The sequence below is a fragment of the Lotus japonicus genome, chromosome 4 (genome assembly GCF_012489685.1).
Source record: "Lotus japonicus ecotype B-129 chromosome 4, LjGifu_v1.2".
Lineage (NCBI taxonomy): Eukaryota > Viridiplantae > Streptophyta > Magnoliopsida > Fabales > Fabaceae > Lotus > Lotus japonicus.
Window position 1 is genome coordinate 79,594,732 of NC_080044.1, and position 26,202 is coordinate 79,620,933.

Genomic DNA, 26,202 nt, shown 5'->3' on the forward strand with positions numbered 1-26,202 from the left:
CAAGTGCTTAATTTTTGTTTGTTCTATAAACTTTCCCCTAGAAGGATTTGCATAGTATTTTCCAAACTGGAAAAGTACAAGGAATTCACATCTTCCTTTTAGCTTCCTTTTTTTGCATTTATATTGCCAATAATTTGCTTTATAAAAAGCGTTCGGTTAAATTTTATATAAAATGATGTGCTAAAGTCCATTTGCATTAGTGCCATCAAATGTCTAAACATAAGATTAGCGTGTTGATTACACGAATTCGATCAATCACTCAAGTAGAATGTATAATTTCGTGGGAACTAGTGAATGCTTGAACAATGATCTTCACGAGCTTGACTCCTTCTCAGGTTCTCCTCCTCCGTGCGCCTTGGACTCTCTGGGTGGTACAAGAGTAGTGGTGTTGGTCAAATGAAGAATGCTGAACCAAAGGGATTTGAAAATTCAAAAACAAGTCTAATATATCACATCCTTCTTAACTTTTTATGATCAATAAAATATTTGCCAAAGTCTAATGTTGATTGGTCGTATACAAGGCTGCATTAAGGTTAACCAACCCCTACGATATATACTATTAAATAAATAAAAAAGGTTATATTATTTTATTATAATACACGCCATCGCAGTTTTGTTTCATCCTTTGCTTAGCTTGCTGCATTGCATGATGCGGCGTCGTCGTTTCAACTATCTTCATGCATTGCACGCTTCCTACGAACCCGCCTCTGACACTCCTAAATTTTCTTCCGTTTTCTCGGGAAAATCCACCCCCGAGAAAATCTCACTATCTCTTTCCCTCAATCAAACTCAATAATACAATTTTACAAACACACATAATAATTCACAGCTAGCCTAGCGTGCTGCTATGATGGATCAGACCAGAACCGACACTCCGGCGCCCACGCGCCAGTGGAGCGGCGTTTCCAGCAGCACCGGCTCATCGTCTCCGGTCATGTCACCGGCTCACCCTCATTCGCGGCTCGGTTCCATCAAGCACCGAGACTTAGCCACCAAAGCAGCCGCGCAGCAGCGTCTTGCTCAGGCCATGGCGTCTCACTACGACGATGATGATGACGACGATGATCTCCGGTTCGCTGCTCCGGCCCCTCTCTCCCCCTCCAGTGGTTACACCAGGAACGGTGGTATTACCGCCTTTCCTCCGATTTCAAATCGGTCTCCGTCTCATAAGGTAAATTCCACTGTAATTTTCTTGAATTCGCTTGCTGGATTGTGTGAAATTGTAAATTCGTGTTTTGCATTGGTTGAAAATTCAGTGTTGAATTGCTTTTGAACTTCAATTTAGCTGAGTTGGTGGTGAAGCTTGAATTCAATTACTCAATTGGTGTTACAGTCACTTAGTTTTCAATATGCTAAGGGGGTTTTGATGTTTGTTTAGTTAGGTCGGAACATTGTAGAGCATAGTCTTTCAGCACGCTCACTATCAGCTGGAAGATCAGCGGCGTTTGTTCGTTCAACAACAGCAACAATGGTGCCTCCCAGTAAATTGACTATTCCAATGGATCTTCCGATCAATAGAAGTAGAGACAAGAGGTAGAGTGTTCTTTGAATTTCATTTTTTGAAGCGAAAATCATCGTCTTGAGTGAATTTTATGTCTTATGGAAGTTCTAGGTTATCATAATTGAAAAGAACAAGTCAGCTAAGATAACACTCGTATGACTCGACTTCAGTGATCTTTAGTCCTAACTCCTAACCCCCTAATGGCACCAACTCTCACTAACAAGTGGAGGTACCATTCTTGTATAGTAATGTATATGACTTTTGAAGGAGTTTGGCTCATTCCAAATTTTAAGGTAGAAAAGAGAATAAAAAACATAAATTTGCAGTGAGTGGGTAGTTATTTGATGCTTCAAAACTCTTCTATTCCATCAACGAAAATAAAATGCTAGAGTGGAATAGTAGATTGAGATGCAATTAAGGCTTCCAAGGTATTAGTCAAATTCGTCAAATGCAATGCCCAGTGCCTGCAAAATCATCCTTGTTTTATTTACGGAGGGAAAATAACTGTGGCTCATTGCATGCAGCCATGCGCGCTACTGCAAATTTGGTTTGTATCAACTTTTTCCAATTAGTTGCCAGTTTTTTTAGATGTCGGGGGGGTTGATTGGTGACAGAGAAATGAAACAAATGTTTTGTATTCACAGAGTTTGGAGAGGGTCAGATGTACGCAGCTTTAACCCTGTAAGTGGAGTGATTGTTTCTGCAACTAGAACCTGGTCACAAGGTAGCAACTTATCATTGCCCTGGCTCACCCACTTATTATGAAAACTGTTAGAGGAAAATGTTTTCTATTCATGCCACATCTTTTTTTATGAATTTCACTGGGAGGTTGAATACGTATGCTCTTGTCTTGTCCTGATGTTGACCAATGTTAATTTTTCAATGTGCATGAATTTTATGCCTTTTTATGCATGTACAATTTAATCCTTATTTTATTTATTATATAGTCATTCATTCATGTACAATGTGTATGAAGTGATGCTTAAATTAACTTTAGTATATTAGGCATGTTGGTAATATCCATGACTCGCGCTTCTTCGGATTTAAACCACTATTTAACAATTTCAGGTTTCTTTCATATGTCAGTCAACTTAACTCAAAAGACACAGGAGATCAGCGTGAAGCTTTTGCACTCCAGGATGAAGTATATGATATTTACATTCTTCAATTTCTGTCTCTAAAAGCTAAATCTGATGACTGGTCATCCTTATATTGGCTAGACTGGTTTTTAAGCTTTAGTTGCATAGATTTTTTATCTAATCTTTGAGGATTAGTTTTGAAGTTGTTTCATTTGATATTGCAGCTTGATATGCTAAAAGAAGAGAACAATATTATGATATACAAGGTCTGCTCCTTGACACCCCAGCAAAGTTGGTTTTATGACCATGGTATTTATTAGTGAATTGAACATATATATGCCTGATTGTATATACAGCTAAGACAGGAAGAGGAAAGACTTGAAGAAGCAGAAGCTAGAGCTAGGGAACTTGAAAAACAGGTCAATTTTTCTAGATATTTACTAAATTTTGGAACTGTAAAAGTTTGTCAGGAATTCCAAACAAAGCATTCTATTTGTTTAGTTAGATTAAGATCTCAATTATCTGATTCAAATCTGGTCTATTTTTTCTTGTGTATTATGTTTTATCTCTGTTCCTAAATTGTAGCAGATTAGTTATTAATTCTCTAACCAACATTTGTATAGGGTAATTAAGTCACATACGAAGTAAATAATAGAATGTGGTTGCAAGGAGCCATGCTGAAGTGGAATATGAAGTTTTGGCTCAATGAGTGTGTGAACTGTGAAATACTGTGGGTGAAAATAATTCTTGAAGAATTGCACTAGCCTAGAACTCCACCAATGAAACTATAATGTGATAATAAAGCTGCTAAAAGTATTGTTCAAAATTCAGTGCAGCATGACCGAACCACGCATGTAGAAATTGATAGACACCTCATAAAATAGAAGATAGATTAATGTGTTATTTGTATGCCATTTCCAACCACTCAACAGCTAGCTGACATCCTCACCAAGGGACTATTTTAACTTAATTTTGAACTTCTTGTAATCAAGTTCTGCATCATATATATCTATGCAGTTGCACCAACTTGAGGGGGACGTAAAGTTTGTCAGGAAGTCGGAATAACAGATGTTATAAGTTTAGATTTGATTAAGAATTAAGACCTGAATTATGTGATTCAGATCTGGTCTATGTTTTATGTTTTGTCTCTAATAGAGCATTCCTATATGATGTATATTCTGTTTTATATCTTTTCCTGAAGTTGTAGCTGGTTGGTTAGTAATTCTCTAACCAAGTGTGCCTATCCCTATGTAACCTTAAATAAACAAGAAATAAAATAACCAATTTCTATTAAATGGAGAAACCTATTGAAAAGTAGTTTCAATATCACATTTCAAATTACTATGCTTTTACGATCAATAATTTTGGAACTTTGGAACTGAGACTCAACTAGCATTTTACAATAAACTTACTTGGTACCCATAGCTTTCTTTCCATATGCTGAGTTTACTTATTTCTGTATCCATGTTCATTTTGGTTTTTGCAGGTTGCTTCTCTTGGAGAAGGCATATCCCTGGAAGCCAAATTGCTGAGCAGGTAGCAGAAACTTTGCTTTAAATTCTCTAATCCTTTGACTGGAACCATTTTTGGAGGGGTTTACTTTTAAAATTATTATTGTAATATTTTTTAATGGTATTTTTGCAGGAAGGAAGCTGTTTTGCGTCAAAGAGAGGTATGCAGGAAGAATGGATATTAATTGTGGCAGAAATATAACATATGTTGATTGGAAGAGTGTTCTTTTCTTGGATTACTCATTATTTTCTTCTCAGGCTGCTCTCAAGTCTGCAAAACAAACACATGATGGGGAAGATGAGGAAATGACTGCCCTTCATGAGGAAATTCAGGTAGTTCAAAAGAAAGCTTAAATTCCAGTATATGCTTGGTCTGTCATCTGTTTACTGGTCTAGGTAATAACTGTCTTCTTCAATCATCAGAACTTAAAAGATGACACTGCAGCAGCTGTAGATCAACAGAAGGAAGCTGAAGCTGAAGCAAAGGCTCTTAGCATAATGACACAGAGAATGGTTTTGACCCAAGAAGAAATGGTTTGTGTTTTATAATTAAAATAAGAAATAACAGTCGATCTTCCCATCAGTCTCAATTTTTCTTCATGTCTGTTTTTTAGGAGGAAGTTGTTCTGAAAAGATGCTGGCTTGCTCGTTACTGGGGTCTCGCTGTAAAATATGGTACGAAAAAGCTATTGCTTTCTACTGTCTACCGAAGAAGAAAACTCAGAAAAGCATATTTTTTAAGATCTCTGTCACCCATTTACTAATGGTTCTTATAATTCTTTTTAATTTCATTATAGGTATATGTGCAGATATAGCACCATCACAACATGAACATTGGTCATCTCTTGCTCCTCTTCCTTTTGAAGTTGTTACTTCTGCTGGACAAAAGGCTAAGGAGGAATCTTGGAACAAAAGTGAGTATATTGATACTCTAATTTTCAGTTGGGATTTTCTCTCTCTTGAATTAGCTACAATGGAGTTCACTTAAAGGTCATGGAACAGGTGACGATGATCCAGATGGTAACAAACCTATTCGTGATTTGAATGATCTCACTGGGGAAGGAAACATTGAAAGCATGCTTTCTATTGAGATGGGTTTGAGAGAGCTTGCTTCACTAAAGGTTCTTCATCAATGTCATTGAAGTTATTGCTTTTATTTCAGTTTCTTGTACAATTTCGATACAACGAGAATATTTAAAGGCCTACTATTTTCTTAAAACACGGAACAACAACAAACCAATTTCTAATTTCCTGTTGTGTATGGTTGAAATTCCACTTCCTTTCTATCCTTTTTGTTTTTGAGTGATTTTATTCATCCTTTTTCTCTCTGATTTTGTAGGTTGAGGATGCTGTTGTGCTTGCATTAGCCCAGCATAGACACCCAAATTTAGTTCGGCAGTCCATTTTAGGTATATCAATTCATCTTCATGTGTCATCTTCAAATTTTAACTTCTCCACTATGTTAGGATGTCCAAAGAAGTAGGGTAGAAACAAGCAAGAGAGAATGTGAGACTGTTTGGGCTAGGCCTCACTCCAAGGTAGGGGGTTACGGTTGCTCTACTCTTTATAAAGACTATTTTGACTATAACTCTAGTTAATGTGAGACTTCTCATCAGAGTGATATAACGTCTTTCTTGTCCTTGATACAACATCAAAATCCTTGATGAAATAAGAAAAATCAAGTGATTCCCACATTAGATGAAAGAGATTAATAGATTGCCGCATCATTTTTTTCTTCCTCCCTATATTTCTCCCATTCTCAAACAGAGTAAGTCACATTTCTCCACTCCATATCTTTCCACTGAATTTGGGTACTTAATATTCTTTCAGTTGGTCTGGCTGTATAGTCAACCTGCAGTTAGCAGTTTGAACTATTCTTTGTAACATAAATTTTGCTTGGTTAAGAGAGTTCTGTTTGTGCTAATTTTGATTTGCGTACAAAAAAGTGTATAGAAATCTTGTTGTGGTGTTATGAGACAAGGAATCTGTTTGGTAGAGTTTTATTTTATTGATATTATTATTCACATTTATTGATTTCTTTTCAGATTCCACAGCACCTGGTGATCCCAACTTTGTTGAAGCTTTTGGTAAGTATTAAATTGTCAGCTTTTGTGAGGATATAAACCTGTGGACTGTAATAAGAGCATGTTTTATACATCTATTATCTAGTCTTTTACTATTCACATGTCCAGGACCAGGAAGTCCTTAAATATGTTTTCAATCACTTCTTAATCCTTCTATAGAGGGGAAGGTGATTGACATTTGGTAATATACATGAGTTGATTTGCATTGTTTTATAGGATGGGCACATGATCTGTGTAGGTCGTGGTGGTACTTTTATGATTGGCATTTAGAGATAAAAAATTACCCAATACCTGTGCCAACTACAAATGAAAAGAAAAAATCATTTTGGCTGTATTTCAGCTTGTTCTAAGTTGTGCACTAAGACATTTGAAAAACTTATTTGGCAATGTCAATCTTATAAGGCTATGTTTTTTTATCGGCCAATTTTTTTTCCGGGGAGATGGGGGTTTTATTCTTTGCAGGGTTCGATCCCTGCACTTACATGTTCCTCTGGTCTTACAACTTGAGCTATCCTTCGGGGACTAGGCTATGTGATAACCATGACCTTTGACTGGAGTGTGTACACTGTAAAGTATAATGTATAAATGGACCTTCGTCTATAGGATAAGCTTTAAGTTTGAGAGTTGAGACCGATGCCTTTTTTTCTTTTGCTATTTTGTAAAATGTGGCTACACTCAGACATTCTTCCTTGTAAGATGAAAAATTGTCTGGTCGACACCTGATGATTCTTGTTGATTTTCTTTTTCTTTCCCTCCAGAGTTAAGTGATGAAGAAGCAGAAGATGTTCTTTTCAAACAGGTAAGTTGGGCTGTTTTTTCAAAGATATTAGTTCGCTTGTTTTTTGAATACCCTTGTATGCTGTCATAGTAAGGGTACAGACATTTCTATAGTCATTTGTCTCGTTTTATGACGATGGAAAAGAAGAGCAGGTTGTCTAAATGGGACCCCTACTAAGCTGATTGAGCTTTGTTTTCTTTGTTTAATTTCTTTCTGTTCAAGATAGATTTAATTAGTTTCCAAATTATAGTGTTTTTACTGATTAATCATAATCTTTGAGATGAAATCTTTAATTGAAGGCTTCCTAGCTATGGATTTTGGTTGACCTATTAACTTAAGAGTTGAATTTAGAGTTTAATTTATTTTGAATATGCACATATAGTTTAACTAGCAAATATCCATGCAATGCTTGGGTACTTTTGTGAGATTGAAAAAATTAAATTAAAGATAGAAACAGATAAAAATATTTGAAACTACTAATTTTGAAATTTTTTTAAAATTAATATAATTGATAGAGAACAAAATTTAATGATGATTTGCAAAGATCTCAATGTGTACAGTGTTAATTGATTGAAGATATTCAAGTATTGATTAAATAAATCAAAGAAACTAATAATATTCTTTTATTGAACAACTATTTAAAAGATAATATCATATTAAAAATAATTTACTTAATATTAATTTGATTTAGTATGATATCTCCAGAGCATACGCATCAACACAAGAAAGACACATGGTTTCATGAATTAAAATAATGAGGACTAAAATATAATTATTGATATGCTTAATTTATAAACTAAATATTTTCAGGCTTGGTTACTTTATTTCTGGAGAAGAGCTTTATTCAATGGTGTAGAAGATGTTGCAGAAGAGCGTCTTCAGTTTTGGATTAGCCGCAGTGGGCAGACACCAACTTCTCGTGATGCCGTTGATGGTAATCACTTCTTATTCTTGTCTTGAGTGGTTCTGAAGAGGGTAAATATGTTATTCAAGTTAAAATCAAACATTCCTGAAAGTACATAGGGATTTGCTTTTATCTGCTGTCAGTTTCTTTTATACCTGGTTTGTGAATGTTAGCTGATTGGCAAATGTGTTGACAAAGGAACTTCCTCCATGGATCATAACAACATGTTGCAAAAATTACTCATTTTCATCAGTTAGACATATTCATACTTTCCCTGTAATGCTACTCACATCCCAATCATAGTATGAAAGATCAACTGATTTGTTGGATGGGGGACTATTTATCTAATTCATGTCTATCAGAGGCACTTTTACAGAACATTTTCCCCTCTTTTTAATGTCAATTGGAAATATGAGTAGCATTACTCTGAATCAGGCCAGTGCAACCCGGTTTCTCCTACATATTTTCTGTGCTTATTGTCGTCTTTCATAAATGAAGCAATTTCTGTCAGCTAAGATTTAGAAAAAGGATAGCTAATATGTTGGTGTGTAACCTGTGTTATTAGATACACATGAGAGAAGTTAAAGAGAGAAGGTGCATTATTGCTTCATATGAGCGTCAATGCTTACTTGTTTTGTATGGACTTAAAGCTGACACACATTCTGTTTCATTTTAGTTGAGCAAGGTTTGTTGGAATTGAAGAAGCTGGGTATAGAACAGAAACTTTGGGAAGCATCTCGGAAGGAAACTGATCAACCTCCAAGCTTACCAGCTGATAATCATAAGCTTTCCACCGAATCGGAAGCTTCATCCTGATTATGGGAGTGATTCTTTGTCACATATGTAGATTAATTTTTGCTACATTAGTTTGTTTTTTATACACCATTTTTTCTTGGGTCTTATACAAAGAAAGCAAGACTCTTCACATTGCAAGAGAAAAGTGGATTCTGTAATGTCCACCTTCGTGAGTCTCAATATATCTTCAGTCTTTTAATTAAAATTTGCAGTTCTGAAACCCCAGGTTATCAGATGAAAATGCCAAAGCATAACAGGCATTACATTCTTTCTTTTTTTCTTGATAAAGATCATCTCTAATGCTAGAACTTAAGCACTACTTATGTGGGCGTAGTGTCACATATGCTTAAGTAACTCTTAAGCAACTTTTGCATATTTCGCTCCAACCACAAGTTCTTAACTCTGAGTTCTTAGCACTATTTATTTAGTCTTACTACACGACATTATTTATACTTTTTATTTTCATAAAGTAATAAAACAAAACTAATAAAGCAATTGGGATGAAGGAGGGAAAAGAATTAGGCAAAGAAGCAAAATTGCTTATATAACAACTAGTTCTTATTTTTAAAAACTAAGAACTCCATGTGAGCCATTTTCAATGCTTAAGAACTTAGTTCTTAATTCTTAACCTAAGAACTCACATCTAAGAGCATTTCCAATGTAAGGTTTTTAGTTCTTATTTTTGAGCTAGGAACTAAGAACTGAGTTCTTAACCATTGGAGGGAGTTGACATGGAGTTCTTAGTTCTTATAAATAAGAACTAGTTCTTATATAAGAAGTTTTACATTTTGAGTTTTTATCATAAAAAATTAATTTCTTCTTTTCCATTCATCGACTCATTTAATTTAAGTTTGAATTAGCATTTAAATTTAAATGAAAATTATATGAAAATAAAAAATATTAGTAATATAATGGTATTGTATGACCAGATAAATAGTGTTAAGAACTAAGAACTCATAGTTGAAGCAAAATCTATAAAGAGTTGCTTAAACACATATGACAGTACGAGCCCACATGAATAGTGCTAAGAACTAAGAACCTAGCATTGGAGATGCTCTTATTGCTGCTCTAAGGCTATGTTTCTTTTTCTGTTTGCACCCCCAAGGTGCTTTTGATAGGCACTAAACATTATGCTATTATTTTGGGTAGTTTGAACCCACTTTCATCCTAACTAAGTTTTGGTTCATAACCCACACCTTCACCCAACTTAACAAAACAATCACTTTTACTTTAACTTTGAATATTAAAAAAAAAAAAAACTTTAGCTTTGAGCAGTTGAGGATAATTAATTAATCTTCACAATGCCATAATTGACCCTACGTAATAAAACCCTTATTTAATCTTCAGTTTATTTAATTTTTTTTATTAGTCTTAAGTTTATAGAAGATTTTTATTTGCATTTATAGGTTTAAAAAAGACTATTTACATTTTTTATTTTCTTTAAAATTTCATATTAACTAAAGTGCAATAGTAGTTCAAAAAAGTTCAAAAAAAAAGAGTAGTTAAAAAATAATTAATGAATTTTTTTCATATTAATTTATTATAAAAATATAGCTTTTTAGTAATTGTACAACTTAAAAGTGCTTTCCATTAATATTAATCAAACATGATTCATGATATCAAATTCTGTTTTAAAATAAAAATATTCAAACATAAATTACATTACAACTAATCTAGTTTGACTTAAGATTCTGATGAGTTTCAAATCTTATTTTCCTATTTTGAAATATTTAGATTAGATTTCGATGATTAGGTTTATAGGTTTAGAAACCTCTCCACCAAACAGGCAAACGTATAAGAATAAGAATAAAAAAAAAAGAGCCCACTCCCTTCCTTCCTGTTCTCCCTCCATTATTCACCGCCGCACTGCTGCCTGCACCTTGAAGCATCACTTTCGCGGCCACCGTCAAACACCGCATCGGTGTGTTATTGCTGAAAAGCATCACAAAGCACCGGTATGTTCCTATCTTATTTTTCCTTCAGTGGTTTCTTAAATTTTCCTCTAGCTTCCTATGCTCCAATCCAGTATCTTTGCTCTTATTTATGTTTAATTTCTATCCTAAAAGTTAATTTTCTTCATTGGGGTTCAGGGTTTCTTGTATTTTTTTGTTATCTTGTTAACTGTAGAAAAGAACACATGTGTGAACGGTGTGCGGTAATTCTTTCGAGCTCTAACACATCATGGACAGGGATAATGAGTTTTACCTGTTAATGATTTTCCTATATTGTTCCTCTGTTTTTGATTCGAACACGGGACCCTTCACCCTTGATTCTCCCCAACCCTTATGTCGCCTAGCTCTTACCACTTGAGCTAACCTTTAGGGACTCTATTGTTCCTTTGTGACATGCTTATTTAGCTGTCATAGTCTAATTTAATAGACTTCTTAACAGGCTAATAGGCTAGGCCTTAAAATTTGGCCTATGATAGGCCGAAGGCCAGGTTTGAGCCCCAAAATTACAACACAGGTCAAGCTTGGGCCGCGCAAAGCCTGACCTAGCCTATTTCCAACCCTATTTGACAGGAGTGACTTCTCTAGGGAATGATTTCTCTTGTGGTAAAAATATGTTCTTTGAGGGAGGTGTTATTTGATCAAAGTGTTTATGATAATGCACTTTTCCCCCTTTTTAATCATTGACTTATTATTGTTTATTGTTTAGGATTTTGAACACTCAAGTATTGGACTTATTGTTAGAGCAAAAATGGACCTCCAAAAGTCAATCAGGTGTCAAACAGAGGTTGCTCTCAGCATCACAAAGCATTTATTCTCAAAAGAAGAATACCAGGAGAAGAACCTCGTCTTTTCACCCTTCTCTCTCCACGCTATTCTTAGCGTCATGGCAGTTGGTTCAGCTGGCTCCACACTTGACGAGCTTTTTTCCTTCCTCCGATTTGACTCTGTCGACCATCTCAACACCTTCTTCTCTCAGGTCCTCTCCACTGTGCTCTCCGACACTACTCCTTCTTTTCTCCTGTCTTTTGTCAATGAAATGTGGGCTGATAAATCGCTTGCCCTTTCCCATTCTTTTAAACAACTTATGACAACTCATTACAAGGCAACTCTGGCTTTAGTTGATTTTCGAACCAAGGTACTCTCACTTTTTTAGGAACATCTTCAATTTATTTATTTATTTATTTGGCCAACAAATCTTTCTATTAAAATGTTGATGAAAAAATATTAATTTTGATTTTGATGTGGATTTAAAGGGTGATCAAGTGTGTCGTGAAGTGAATTCGTGGGTTGAAAAAGAGACTAATGGCCTTATTACAGAGCTTCTTCCTACCAATGCAGTACACAAGTTAACCAAGCTTATCTTTGCAAATGCACTATACTTCAAGGGTGTGTGGAAACACACGTTTGATCCTTCAATGACATTCGTTGATGATTTTCACCTACTTAATGGTACCTCAATCGAGGTTCCCTTCATGAGTAGCGAGAAGAAGACGCAGTTTATTAGAACTTTTGATGGTTTCAATGTCCTCCGTCTTTCTTATAAACAAGGTAGAGATAAAAAGCTTCGGTTCTCCATGTGCATTTTTCTACCAAATGCAAAAGATGGACTGCCATCTTTAATTGAAAAGTTGGCTTCAGAATCTTGTTTCTTGAAAGGCAAGCTTCCTCGGCAAAAAGTGCGAGTACGGAAATTCAGAATTCCAAAATTCAAGATTTGTTTTGAACTTGAAGCTTCTAATGTGCTAAAGGAGCTTGGAGTGGTTTCACCTTTCTCAAAATCGAATGCGAATTTTACAAAAATGGTGGTCTCTCCTTTGGATGAATTATGCGTTGAAAGCATACATCACAAAGCTTCCATTGAGGTAAATGAAGAAGGCACTGAAGCTGGAGTGGCCTGTTCAATGTGTGACGTTAAATTGTGTGTGTCCGCTCGTACTGGTATAGATTTTGTAGCTGACCACCCTTTCCTCTTCTTGATCAGAGAAGATTTGACCGGAACAATCCTCTTCATTGGGCAAGTGCTCCATCCTGAGGGAGCAGCCATGTCGTTGAAGGTTAGCAATTTCTATATCTGATTGTATTTTGTGATTAGGACTGTTATCTTATTGATGTCAACCATGCAATTCTTTTCACTTGGGTTGTGCATTATACAATAGACCAGATCCTTCATTGGTATAGTATTTGTTTCTTGATTTTTTTTTGTAATTCAGGCTTATGATGTGTTTGGGTTTGAGAATCAATAGAAACACAATGATGTTTAAAGTTTCCACTAAAATTAAGAACTCAATAATATGTGTTGCAATACATAATTCCTTGTTCAAGTGAGAATGAAAATAAAGACAATTGACATAAAATTTTAGTCATCTACTCCTCTTGTGTTATTGCATAATTGTATCGTCAATTTACTGCAAGTAAAATTTCATTTTGTTATGCTTTAAGCATTTGAGTGACTCTTATACATATAATGTTTCAGGAGGAAGATTCGGAAACAGAATACTTAAATATGCTGCGGGACAGGACGAGAATGGGAAGGAAGGAAGAAGCTAAGGCGATGAGGACGGCGATGTTAAGCCTGAGGTTCCCACCAAAGAGGAAGAGGAGACAGAATCTAGTGAATTTGATTTTGAACCGGAGGAGAATAAAGAAGTTTGCTTGAGGACGTCTACCACTCCATAGGTCAATGTGTCACGTCCTCTGTCCTTTGAACACATTTCAGAGAAAGGATTAATAGCTCCATGTAATTGCAATATTTATTAGGTTCACTAGTTTTGTCTTGTTGGTGTGCTGACAGCATAGTAAAATATCATATGCGTTATTACTATTACTGATGACCTTAATCTGCTGGTAGATTTCTTCAGATTTTAATAAATGTTAATTTATTTCAATCTGGCTCAACATGAGTTGGGACAAAAATTCAGTTGAGAGGCTAATCTAGTTAATTCAGTCTTTTCCATGTCTAATATTACTTCAACCTTTCAGGTGAAGAAGAAAGTTAAACAGTTCAATTCAACAAGAATGAACTCAAACACTAAGTTTATATTTTACTATATCATATATGAGAGCCTCTCCATGTCCTTGAAAATGTGGGGGTAATAATTGAATATTTAAAAAGAAATATAGAATGAGCCAAGTTTATGCGACCGATATGGCCAGGCGTTTTTGCATAGCTAGACAACATTCGTGTTCTGTTACTTGCCTGTAAGAGATGGAAGTTACTGTTCGGAAAAATGTATGTATGATTCCACGTTTATGGGCCTAAGAATCAGATTCTCATTGACCAGATTTTGGAGTCTTAGAATTAACTTTCATTGATCTGAATTGTGGTTAAATAAATCTGATTAGGAATGACATGCAGCAAAGCTCAGATAACAAAAGGGTCTAAAACATCATATTCATACATATATAGATATAGAAGAAGAGTTTCTCTTTTTTTTGTTACAACATACTTAGAATTATATATTTTTTTAATTAAGAATGAGATAACAATTAGCATATCACTGTAAAGCAGAAAACGAAAAAGAACAGAGATCTCACTACAGAACCAGAATAGCAGTGCGGTGGTGAGAGAGAGGGAGTGAGGAAGAGAGGGAGAGAGAGTTGGTTGGAGAGTCGTTAGAAATGGAAACGGAAACTTCACTCTGTTCAGCGCGATAACTAGAAAGGGGCCACTTTTGAATTCGCTGGTGCCTCATCATCCTGTTTCCCGGGCCTGACATCTTGGGCTCCCAGCTTTTCATGGGCTTCGGGTAAGCAGTTGATATTAGACACCCGCTCAATCCAACCTGGCACAATAAAAAAGTTATGGGTTAGATTGAGTAAACGGGTTAATCCGATAAAGTTTATTATAATCCAACCATTTTTTAATTGGATATTACGTTTGAGATAACTTCGTTCAACCCAACCCGATACATATTACTTTTTTTGTTTGTATAAACCACATCGTATCCGGTCACTCTTCGAATGTCGACTATTGAGATTCAGAATTTAGTTACAATTGAGGCCCTTCATCCCTCTCCGAAGTATATTGTGTGAATGTGCGTGGCTCGAACTCAGAAGTTCTTCCCATACATACATAGATAATGTGAGGGTCAATCATACTTTTTATACTTTTTATCACTGTATGTCTTGATAGTTAAACATTTTTTCTATGATTAGTTAAACATATTTTGAATATCTTTAAATCATTAAAAAATAAATTTATTTTATTTGATAATTTAAAATTTATATTACAAGACAATGCCACATAAACATCAAATTCCTAATTTGAGATATTTTATTTTTTGAAAAAAAAAATCTTTTACACAACCTTCTTGTAGTAAAAAAAAGAAAGAGGAAAACAAGTCAGCTGGTCCAGCACCATAGGCATAGAGAAGAGGTAAATGCCTTTGGTGCTAAGGGAGACAATGATGAAAGAACCATCACAAGATCTGAACATTCATTAAAACTTCAGAAAATTAGCATGTAAAGTAAAGGCAGCAAGACAATTTCATGTGATGGTATAATAATATTGGACTGGGCGAGCCCCTAGAGGGGCAACGCCCAGCATGTATCCCGCCCTGAGGCGGGGCCCTGGCCTTCAGATGGGCCTTGACCTCGGAGGCCCAATTGGCCCAATAGGTAGTACCCAAGCTCTATAAATAGGAGGTAGTTATCAAGTGTAGGGGACTTTTTTGGCTCATTGGATGAAATAACACTCGAAATTTAGCATACTCTCTCTCATTCTGATTCTCTCTTGGCACAATCCCTCTACCTCTAGGTACTATACCTCTCTTGAATGTTCATTCCCAGAACATTTGGCGCCGTCTGTGGGGACTGTAAACTCTCTACTCCCATTCACGTGGATTGATTGTGCATGAAGTTACCTCTGATTGTGATTAGGCGATTCTCTGGTTTTCTGATTTTGATTCTGTGATTAGTGATTGGTTTTCCGATCGAGTTTGCATCGTTTCTGGTTTGGATGGAGACTCGACGCAGGAGGCAACATCATTCATCAATGCGACAACGGATTTCGCCGCCTCGGCGGCCTCATCGTGTGGTCCTGGATTCTCCGGTACGAACGACAGGAGTACAATCGCCTTCTCCTCCTCCATCACCTCCTGTACCACCACCTCCTCCATCGCCTTCACAGGTGGGATCTCTGGAGCGCTCACCAGAGAATTCACCTGCTCCGGAACAACAACCGGCGGTGACGCAGGAGCAATGGCGCCATTTGATGCGCAGCATTGGCAACATCCAGCAGCGGAATGAGCATCTACAGGCTCAGTTAGATTTCTACCGCCGCGAGCAGCGAGGTGATGGAAGCAGAGAAGCAGATTCCGTGGCTGAGTTCCGTCCGTTCTCGGAAGATGTCGAGAGTGTGGCGATTCTGGATAACATGAAAACGTTAGTTCTGGATTCTTACAGCGGAGATTCCGATCCGAAGGATCATCTTCTGTATTTTAATACGAAGATGGTGATAATTGCGGCGTCAGATGCGGTGAAGTGCAGGATGTTTCCATCGACGTTCAAATCGACGGCGATGGCGTGGTTCACAACTTTGCCGCGCGGATCGATTTCAAATTTCAGAGACTTCTCATCCAAGTTTCTAGTGCAATTCTCGGCGAATAAGAATCAGCCGGTGACGATCAACGACCTATATAATATTCGCCAGCAAGAAGGAGAATCACTGAAAGAGTACATGGCAAGGTACAGCGCAGCGTCGGTCAAGGTTGAGGACGAGGAGCCTCGAGCTTGTGCTTTAGCATTTAAAAACGGTTTGCTACCGGGAGGGTTGAACAGCAAATTGACACGTAAGCCGGCGCGTTCGATGGAGGAAATGCGTGATCGCGCCAGCACTTATGTTCTTGATGAGGAGGACGACGCTTTCAAAAGAAAGCGCGTGAAGTTGGAAAAGGGCGACACGTCGCCCAAGCAGCGATAAAAGGAGGAGTTTCAGATCGGTGGCAAGGCGGAGGGGAAAGAACAAGGTGCGTTCACGAGAGAATGACAGATCGAGATTCTTCAAGGCGCATCCAGCGATGGCAGATCGGAGCAACACGGTTCAGACCGACAATGAAGAGCGTCAACAGAGGTGAAGCTTCAGATCGAGGAAGCATGTAGGCGAGGGAGAGCGGATTGGTAATGACGAAGAAGGTGAAGCTTCAGATCGAGGAAGCATGTAGGCGATGGAATCTGTCCAGAGCACAATACATGAAGAGCAGAGCCAATCCCGAGACGTTTTTTTTATGAGGCGTTGGAATTCTGGCGATCACGTTTGCTTGGGCGAGCACGCGTTGGCTTTGGCGAGCACGTTTTGAGGTTAGGCGGCGAGCAAGTGTTGTTGGCGATGGAGTTCGGCGGCGGGAGAACGTCGCTGGCGTTGGAATCTGGCAAGCACGTTTTACTCCGGCGGCGGAATTCTGGCGGGCACGTTTTGTTTTGGCCGTGGAAGTTTGGCGAGTAAAGCGTTGCTATGGTTAAGATCGCTGGCAACAAATTTTCCAATTCCTTCAAACTTTTCCTCCATCTTTCATTTGATTCCCTTCTCAGTTGTTGTATTTCCTAATTTTCTTATTTTGAAGTTGATATTAGAAGTTATATTGTCTTCACTGGTTTTGATTCAGACAGAGAGGAGCAAATCGAATCAAAGAGAAGGAGTGGGTGAATTGAGGCACACCATTAAAGTTTTATGAAACTTGGAAGACTCTTCCATAAGCGGTTTGTTATTGGGTGGGACAAGCTCCTGATGGCGCGATTTAGTTACAAAGTGAAACAAGTTTCACGATGAACTAAATTAGCCCCGGAAAAGCCCACGTAACCACCGGATTCATTGGCGATGTGTGGGGTACAAATTGCCCATTCTACTGAGCACCGCTTTGGTAATCCAACTGGCCATTGGAACCCAAAGCACTTTGAGTCCCAAAATGGGACGATCACACCAAGGGTGGCGAACTACCGCTAGGGTGGTGACCTCATGCCAAAGGGTGGCGACCAAACGCTATGGGTGGCGACCTGTAAGACTCAGTTTTTAGACACACAAAAGTCGCCAAAAGGGTGGCGACCTCACGCTAAGGGTGGCGACCTACCGCAAGAGGGTCGCGACCTACCGCAAGAGGATGGCGACCTACCGCTAAAGGGTCGCGACCTACCGCCAAAAATGAGGGTAGCGACCTACCGCAAAATGGTGGCGACCTACCGCAAGAGGGTCGCGACCTACCGCAAGAGGGTTGCGACCTACCGCCAAAAATGAGGGTAGCGACCTACCGCAAAATGGTGGCGGCCTTACGCTGAGAGTGGCGAGCAAGTCAAACTAATTTCTTATAAGGCTAAAGCAAGATGGTGATGGCGATGCGGCAAGTGAGGACACTCCTACTCCTCATGACTTGGACACAGAGTCTGGTGGACTTGTAGACTATGGCGAGTGAAGGAGCATGTGTGCTGGGCGGATCTTCTCCTAGGGACGATGCGGCGGCGACTTCAGCTTGAAGACACATTGTGCTCTCATGCTTCGAGCTCGGTGTCTTGTGGACTGGTTGAGTCCCTTCGCCATATTAGGGGGCTCGCCCAGGAAGCAACTTGATCCATGAAGATGCTACGAGGGGCGGATGCGGGGGAGATTGGCGGGAGACCATGTCACCAGGCGAGCCAGCTTCTATTCAGCGAGTCACGTCATATGAGGCGGGCCACCACACCATCTTTCTAGGTCCCGCGTCAATCGGAGATTCATGTATTTGCGTATTTCCTTGCGCTACTGGCGGTTTGTGTTTCATTTGCGCCATGTCGGCGACCTACACGCTTTATACATCCTTTGTTGATCCCGCCAAGTAGCGTGGCTAGGTGATCTTCTAGGCGGGGAAGCTATTGCAACTAGAAGCGTGGGAATAGTTCCTGCGCGTTGGTCGAAACCGCCAGCCGAGGAACGCCGTACCAAGTGGAAAGTGGCAACGGGCGACCTGCTAGGGGAATCACAAGGGGACAGAGATTGACGGTCACATTTTGGAGACACACTTCGCTCTCCTGCTTCGAGCTTGTGGACTTGCGGACCAAGGGCGTTCGCCCTTCATCTTTTGGCTGTCAAACCCAATTGTTATTGTTTGTGGGAAAGCGCGAAAAGCCTCGCCATTATAAGGATCAAACACCATCGCCTGGCAGGTGACACCAACAACAAAGTTCAGTCGCTCGCCGGGTTACCGCCAGTCGGTGATTGAATGATCAGCACATGACCCATGCCTGCCACCTTTTCCGCCGGCGAACGATCATACACCTGCTCCAATTTATCGCCAATACGAAGTAATCGTTCTCGCCGCTTGTGGACTAGTGGACTTGCCAGCTCGGGTTGCTCGTCAAGTCAGTGGACTGGGTAACTGAAAATGCAGGTTTCCTTTTGCTCACGCCATGTTGGCGATATAGTTTACTTCTCTTTTCTCAAGCCATGTTGGCAGTGCAGATTCTGGTGTACTGTAAGACATATGTAAAAGCATTTAAAAGACACCCTTAGCTCTCGTACCTCGAGCTCGGTGTCTTGTGGACTAGTGGACTGGGCGAGCCCCTAGAGGGGCAACGCCCAGCATGTATCCCGCCCTGAGGCGGGGCCCTGGCCTTCAGATGGGCCTTGACCTCGGAGGCCCAATTGGCCCAATAGGTAGTACCCAAGCTCTATAAATAGGAGGTAGTTATCAAGTGTAGGGGACTTTTTTGGCTCATTGGATGAAATAACACTCGAAATTTAGCATACTCTCTCTCATTCTGATTCTCTCTTGGCACAATCCCTCTACCTCTAGGTACTATACCTCTCTTGAATGTTCATTCCGAGAACAAATATATCTGAAGACATCACTATTATATTCTATTCATTTTGGAATCTATCACCATCATTAAAAATAAAGGTGGTAATACCATGATAGACATGATTCACTTTGCTGGAACCTCAATCTTACATATTCCCAAACTCACCTTTTTATTTTTCTCTTTCACCGCCTAAACCCAACTTCATCTTCATCAAGTTTTTCTAGTTCTCCTTCTTCTACTACCATACTCTACTCTATACTGTTTGTTAGCATACATACAACCTTGTATTCTGCTAAGCAGCATTGGACAGTTGAACTAACTTGCTGTTTTGTGTCTTGTGTTTCATACATAACCTTCCCAACTTTCTCTCTCCCCTTAAAAAAAAAGGAGAAAACTGTGCCTGTTATTCCGTGCGTTTCTCCCTTGCAATTTGACTCTGCATCCCCTCAAAAACCATATATTTGTATACCATACACCAACACCATATGGCAAAAGAGCAAAAGCAGGTTCACACCCTTTTTCTTTCTTATACAAAACATGTATAATTAGCATAATTATAAAAAGAAAAAGAAAAAAACTAGTAGTAAAACAACAACTACAATGCTTGTGATCATGATCATGATTCTAATTTAGATCCTCACACAATTGCATTCTTTATTGTATTGTGATCGTGATCTGCACTCACTGGTAGCTGTAGATCCATCATTGGATCTGGTTGGTTGCTCTCTCTTTTGCATTTAACATTCAACATCTTTGCATGTGGGAGTTGGCATTTCAGGGCAAAGGCCAAGACAGGGAATTGGAACTGGAAAGTGACGAGGGTGAGGCTGAGATTGAGGTTCCATTGCCTCTCACAGCAACTTCTCGGGTCTGTTAACTTCTTTCTTTTTTTATACATTTCCAATTTATATGGCATTTTGAAACTGCAAGTGCAGAGTTAGAAGCTTTTTGGCGTTGTTTGGAGAATGGGGATTGATGATAGAAGTTCTAAGTTGGAAGCTTTTTGACATTGTTTGGGGAATTTGGGAACTGGGTAATGCAGGTTTTGTATATGTTGGGAGATATCACTGCAGGGCCTGCGTTTAGGTTCACGCAATGGCTCCAATTGGTTCGTAGACGCACTGCCAAATACCGTTCCTCTGGCTTCCCTCGCCGCCTTTCTATCACCATGTCTTCTAGTTCTTGGTTAGTTACAACTACTTGCCATTCTATTTCATTTCTTGCAACTGTCATTGGTTCTGTAAATTCTAGTGTGCAAGACATTGTTGGATGCTATAGGTTTGAAGTTTCTTCCTTGGGGAACCAATAGGGCATGTGAAGTGAGTGTGTAACTGAACATGTTTGGATCACCTAGAAACTGGTCACAAAAGTTTCTCTCCAGAATTGAGAGTGTCTTTGGTTTCCCGTGCGGAAACCAATCAATTCTGGTAGGGTAAAATCAATTATGGATGAGATGAATGTTGATGTTCGGGAGTCATTTTGGAGAGTTGATTTCAAACTCAAAATCAATTCTGGTAGAAACTAGAGACAGTAGCTTTTTGCGTTGAGAATAATCAATAATGATATTTTACAACTAAACTTCACAACGCTACCCAATAAAAATCACTTTTCCATAATATATCCAAACATAAAGCACTTCACTTTCAGCTCACTTTTACTATAATCAATTTTTCCAATCAATTGTGACGAAACGTCGATCTAAATACACACTAATTCTGACTTTTGAATCAATTGTAGAAGGATTTACAAACAATCAATAAGTATGTAAGGCGTTTGTTCAATGCCTTGGCAATTTTTGTCATGGCTTTGAAGTGAGCCTTGTGTCTGTTGCTAATGCTTGTAGTTTGTGCTCAGCATCAGAGAATCGATTGAGGACTTTAAAGGGGACCTACACCCTGATCAAACAGAGATTAGCCTGTGGGAGAGGCTCGGGAAAGCTGCCATGTTGGATATTGAATCAAGCTCCTTTTCTTGGGACACGCTCTCGTCGCTGCACCACACCGAACACAGCAGTAGCAATGAACATTCTGAGGATGAAATGTGCAAGCCTCTTGAGGTTCATCATTTTCTATACTCAAATACTCACCATGTACAAGCATTAATATAATACTTTTTTGTGTAATAAAAGCCTTTACAGTAATCATTTCATGTGTTGTGTTTTCTTTGTCGTACTAAATTATAGAAAAGTAAACATGCATCAATTGTGTATTATTTTCCAAAATTTCTGTCTCAGTTTCCCCTCAGTTTTGTGCACATAGGTAACTGTAAATTCTGGAGGGGTTGTCTTCTTTGCCTTTTTCAATTGCCTTGGGAGTTCTGACACTTTTCCAAAAGAAGCAGCAGCTGTTATAAAGATAGCATCATCAAGAATGGCAACACAGTCTGAACGCCTTGGTTATGAATTCGCCAAGTGGTTGGGAGTCCGAACTCCACAGGTTGTTCCCTTTGGTTTTGTAATATAAGTACCGCTTCTTCAAGCTTAGGCTATCCGGCTGTAATTTTACGCTACTACCATATTCATTCTCTTTTGTTATATGGAGTGTGCAGGCTAGAGTCATTCACAATACTAGTCCAGAATGGCAACAAATAAAGGAAGCTGCAGAAAAGGCTAGAGAAGCAGCAAATTCTGAGGGTGATGAAATTGGTGAAGTGACGTGTTTTGAACTTTTAGAAGCACTTGAGCTTAGCCGATGTCTCTTTTTTATGAAGTATGATCCAAATCTTATTTTAATGTGATCAGGCTCATAACATGTCAGCACAGAATACCTTTGCTTGCTTCGCCATATCCAATAACCACCTCTTAAATGAACAAGACATTGCTACTTTGTTGTCTTTTTTTTCATTGAATTTCAATAAGCTCAGTTCAGAACTGTTTGACTGAGCACTGACAAGCCTGAAGTAAATTTTTGGAATATGTTTTTTCTTTCTCATATATGGAAGTTCCATTTCTTCATGTGACAAAGCAAGTGTCATTCTTGATACTTGTGTTTTGTATTTCTTTCCTTGGTCAGTTTCTGAAGCATGCTATGAGGAGTTTCTTGACATCGCTGTTCTCTACAAAATAAATTTTGATTGTTTGTTCTAAAGATTCCCTTTCTTCTTGCAGTTATGTACATGGTTCACCTTTACTTGACAACTCCAGTGCATTTGAGTCATGGGAATCTGCAGAAAGAACATCAGAAGCTCTTGGCAGGGTACTGATGCTGGACCTTGTCATCAGAAATGAAGACAGACTCCCTTGCCGGGTGCTTAGATGGCGTGGGAATTGTGCAAATTTGTTGTCGGCCGAAAAGATGATCTCAGCAAATACAGATACTCTAGGATCAGCTTTTGATTCTGCAATTAATCGATACAAACCGAAGTTGATTAAGGCACTTCAAAATGAAAGAAGGTCAACTTCAGTTGATAGCAGACTCAGCTCTCATGATTCTGGCTTGATATCACAAACCTCTGATCTTTCAGAGATCACAGAATCACCAAGATCCACTGACATAAGCCTTAGACGTCAAACATCAGAAGAATCACTGTCTTCTGCTGACCATAACATCGTAGCAATTGATTCCGGTGTTCCCCGGCGACCCCCTGCGGGGAAACGCGCAAATGATCAGGTTAATTACCCTAAGTTGGTTGAGTTGCTGATGAATAGTTCTGGATATGCCTCTAACCTGTTATATGATATAACTGGAGGGAAATTAGGTTGTCCTCCATCAGAAGACATGGATACAACTGATGTACATACAAGTGAAATGAGATCAGTAATCCGTGCATTCAGGACAGGCTTCCGTGATGCTCTTAGAGATCTGCAGGGATTCCATATATTCCTACTCACTCTTCACCAAAGACTAGATACTTTATTACGATCATTTATGAACATTGTAAGCAAAATATCTGCGGGGGAATCTGACAAAGACGATTTTTTGATTCCTGACTCACCTTCACTGGCTCCTGGTGGTTGTTTCTCCTCTCCAACAAGTAAGGAGAGGCTTGCTAATGATAACCATCAGGATTTTACTGACACAGAATCACATAAAACTGCTTGTAGGGCATCATCTTTGGGTAATAGAGACGGCTATGACTCTACTCCTATGTCAAGAGAAAATTGGCATGGAAAGTTCTCGAAAGGAAATGGGGAGCCACTTCGTAATCTGCGCCTGACAGCTAAGCTCCGCGACTTCAATAAATTTGCCAAGGTTGGTCTCATAGGTAATAAGACCTTGTTTTCTAGTCATATGATTTCGGTGCTGCTGGGGAGTAATCTGATTTCTTTTTTGGGTGCACTTTTTCCATTTTACATTATGGATATCATAAATAATCAGCCAATTACACATTTCTTTAATATGCAAATTAACATGACTTAATTGCATGTCTATGCACAAAATTGACTGATGTGGACAATGCTCATGTTTCTGACCATGAGTTCTTTTTGTGTTCTTGAGTAAGAACATGTATTTTTCTGAATCAATTTCCCCCAGTTTTATCCCGGTAATTGGCAAATAAGAATACTAGAGCAATGTTCATGACTTTTATACTGTCTCATGACTTCCAGGTTTTTGATGCTGAATCTAGTAAGGAATTGGAACAGTGGAATGAAATGCTTAAAAATGACGCCGTCAAACTATGCCAGGAGAACAATTTCAATTCAGGATTTTTCGAGGGTAGTGATAATAACAGTGCTGTTGATGCATATGAACTCAAGGTTATCTTTACTTTGATAGATTCAAAACTAAAGTATTTTAAACTCATTTTATTAATGAGGGATTTTTTATTTATGATGCATGTTCTTCTTAACTCTCAGGTCAGACTAGAGCACATCCTTGAGAGAATTGCATTGATATCCGAAGCTGCAAGTACAGAGAGACCATCTGCTGTTACAAGTAGTCTGTTCATTGGTGGAGCACTGGCGGCAAGATCCGTATACACACTGCAATACTTGGGAATCACGTATATTTTGTGTTTGTGTACCAATGAGATCGGACAATCTGAATCTCAATTTCCTGATCTATTCGAGTACAAAAATTTCTCAGTAAGTCATATTCACTTGTCTATTTTTCATTTTCATCTTGTTTAATGAGATTTAGATGATCTGAGAATCAGTTGAGCTCGTGCTTGATTAATGTCTCTGCTTTTCCTTGTTAAGTTGTTGCTTTCTCACTGTAATAAGGAATAACTTCTTGTGTTTAAGTTCTTAGGTGCATGTCCATGAATATTTTTTTATTTCCTTAGCTTGATAGTGTATTCTGATACAGCAATATGCTCTCTTGATTAAAAATGGGTTTGCTATTCAATATGACATGTTCTTCTGTGTTTCTATGATATCCTTTTCTAATTTTCTTTCAGGAATTTATTCATATTGGTTTTATTTACAATCCCATTTTAACAGGTGTGTGACAGTGAAGATTTTGACATCAACAACATATTTGAAGAAGCATGTGATTTTATAGATTATGTTGAACAAAAAGGCCAGAGAGTTTTAGTTCATTGCTTTGAAGGGAGAAGCAGAAGTGTTGCGTTGGTCCTTGCTTACTTAATGCTCAGGAAGTAAGTAAACATGAAAAATTTATAAAAATATTTAGCTATGCAGTCATCAATTAGATGATAAACAATCTAGTTATAATTCACCATCTAGCAATCATAAGTTCACGTTATATGATATTTAAAATTGTTACTCCTAGAGATCCTCTTATGTCACAGGATCATGTCAAGTGAAACATTATGTGTATCTCTTTATGACAATGGAAGAATATGAGAAAGTTTCCACATAAGAGAATCCTGATCCGCTGGTCAGTGAGTGGCATCTTGGACTATTTTTGAACTGAAAACTTTCATGGTGCAGGAAGTATACTTTATTAGAAGCATGGCAGGCTCTGAAACGAGTACACCGGCGAGCGCAGCCCAATGATGGCTTTGCAAAGATCTTACAAGAATTGGATCAGAAACTACATGGGAAGGTTTCAATGGAGTGGCAGCAGAGGAAGCCAACTATGAAAGTTTGTCCGGTCTGCGGAAAAAATGCTGGACTAAGCAGCAGCTCACTCAAGCTGCATCTGCAGAAAGCACACAGAAAGCTGTCATCTGGGAGTGTAGATAGTGCCATGACAATGGAGATTCAGAAGGCATTAACAGCTTTGAAGATTAGCCGTGGCGGAAGTGTCAGCCCCACACAAAGATCTTCCCACTCCATAATAGATCAATAGAAACCAGAGACTCTACATTTTACTCAGGCGAATTAGATGCTGGGTGGGGTGAAAATTTTGGCAACATAAGTAGCTAATCCCCAAAGTGTGTTTTAAATTATACTTTTTAGCAAATAGCTTTTATTCTATTAAGTGTAGGTAGAATATAGGCTTGGAGTTTGTTCATTGGAAGTGTTGTTGTTCGTGTCATAAGTCATAACTCATAAGCAAGTATTTTCACATGCCAACAGAGTGGTCAGTTAGGGAATTATTATGATGATTTCATACACTAAGAATCATGGAATATATATGTACTACATACTCTATATTGCAATCAAAAGCAAGCATTTGATCATATATTAAAGTGTTAATATATCTGGTTCGGTATGAAATTGAAAACTCAAATATAGTGAATATTAGTATCAAATATAGAGATAATAATCAAAGTGGAAACTCAAATATAGTGAATATTAGTATCAAATATAGAGATAATAATCAAAGTGAAAACTCACATTGCATCGCATTGTTTCCTTTCCAAATTATTTTATAATTATAATGTATCAAATCATATGTTGGAAACAATCTTTTGATTCATATTAGAAAAATTCACAATTAAATATTAGATATTTTATTCTCAATTTTTGCAAATAAAAAAAAAA

General features: G+C 38.3%; 3 protein-coding genes across 6 annotated transcripts; all 3 read left to right on the forward strand.

The window, feature by feature from the left end:
* The first annotated feature begins 626 nt into the window (after positions 1-626).
* On the forward strand, positions 627-8,872 carry LOC130710964 (coiled-coil domain-containing protein SCD2-like). Of its 3 annotated transcripts, none has more exons than XM_057560373.1 (17): positions 627-1,171; positions 1,379-1,533; positions 2,570-2,645; positions 2,805-2,846; positions 2,937-2,999; positions 4,067-4,116; positions 4,225-4,252; positions 4,350-4,424; positions 4,515-4,625; positions 4,706-4,766; positions 4,889-5,005; positions 5,082-5,212; positions 5,431-5,500; positions 6,137-6,178; positions 6,934-6,974; positions 7,764-7,887; positions 8,534-8,872. In XM_057560373.1, the coding sequence occupies exons 1-17, from the start codon at positions 848-850 to the stop codon at positions 8,671-8,673; spliced, it is 1,650 nt and encodes a 549-aa protein (XP_057416356.1). In that variant the 5' UTR covers positions 627-847; the 3' UTR covers positions 8,674-8,872. The 3 variants fall into 3 exon arrangements, with proteins under 3 accessions (XP_057416356.1, XP_057416357.1, XP_057416358.1); XM_057560374.1 differs by having other exon boundaries at positions 628-1,171; positions 5,094-5,212; XM_057560375.1 differs by having other exon boundaries at positions 1,040-1,171; positions 1,383-1,533.
* A 1,502-nt stretch (positions 8,873-10,374) lies between these two features.
* Positions 10,375-13,489, forward strand: LOC130714954 (serpin-ZX-like). 2 transcript variants are annotated; one of them, XM_057564940.1, is made up of 5 exons: positions 10,375-10,607; positions 11,311-11,739; positions 11,858-12,466; positions 12,586-12,658; positions 13,078-13,217. In XM_057564940.1, exons 1-4 carry the CDS (start codon positions 10,398-10,400, stop codon positions 12,634-12,636), a joined length of 1,299 nt encoding a protein of 432 aa, XP_057420923.1. In that variant the 5' UTR covers positions 10,375-10,397; the 3' UTR covers positions 12,637-12,658; positions 13,078-13,217. The 2 variants fall into 2 exon arrangements, with proteins under 2 accessions (XP_057420923.1, XP_057420922.1); XM_057564939.1 differs by having other exon boundaries at positions 11,858-12,658; positions 13,078-13,489.
* A 6,057-nt stretch (positions 13,490-19,546) lies between these two features.
* LOC130714438 (dual specificity protein phosphatase PHS1-like) lies at positions 19,547-25,907 on the forward strand. The gene is made up of 11 exons (XM_057564335.1): positions 19,547-19,876; positions 20,149-20,238; positions 20,413-20,555; positions 21,225-21,426; positions 21,629-21,805; positions 21,918-22,078; positions 22,477-23,560; positions 23,917-24,066; positions 24,166-24,393; positions 24,751-24,908; positions 25,204-25,907. The coding sequence occupies exons 1-11, from the start codon at positions 19,856-19,858 to the stop codon at positions 25,562-25,564; spliced, it is 2,775 nt and encodes a 924-aa protein (XP_057420318.1). The 5' UTR covers positions 19,547-19,855; the 3' UTR covers positions 25,565-25,907.
* The last annotated feature ends 295 nt before the right edge of the window (positions 25,908-26,202 follow it).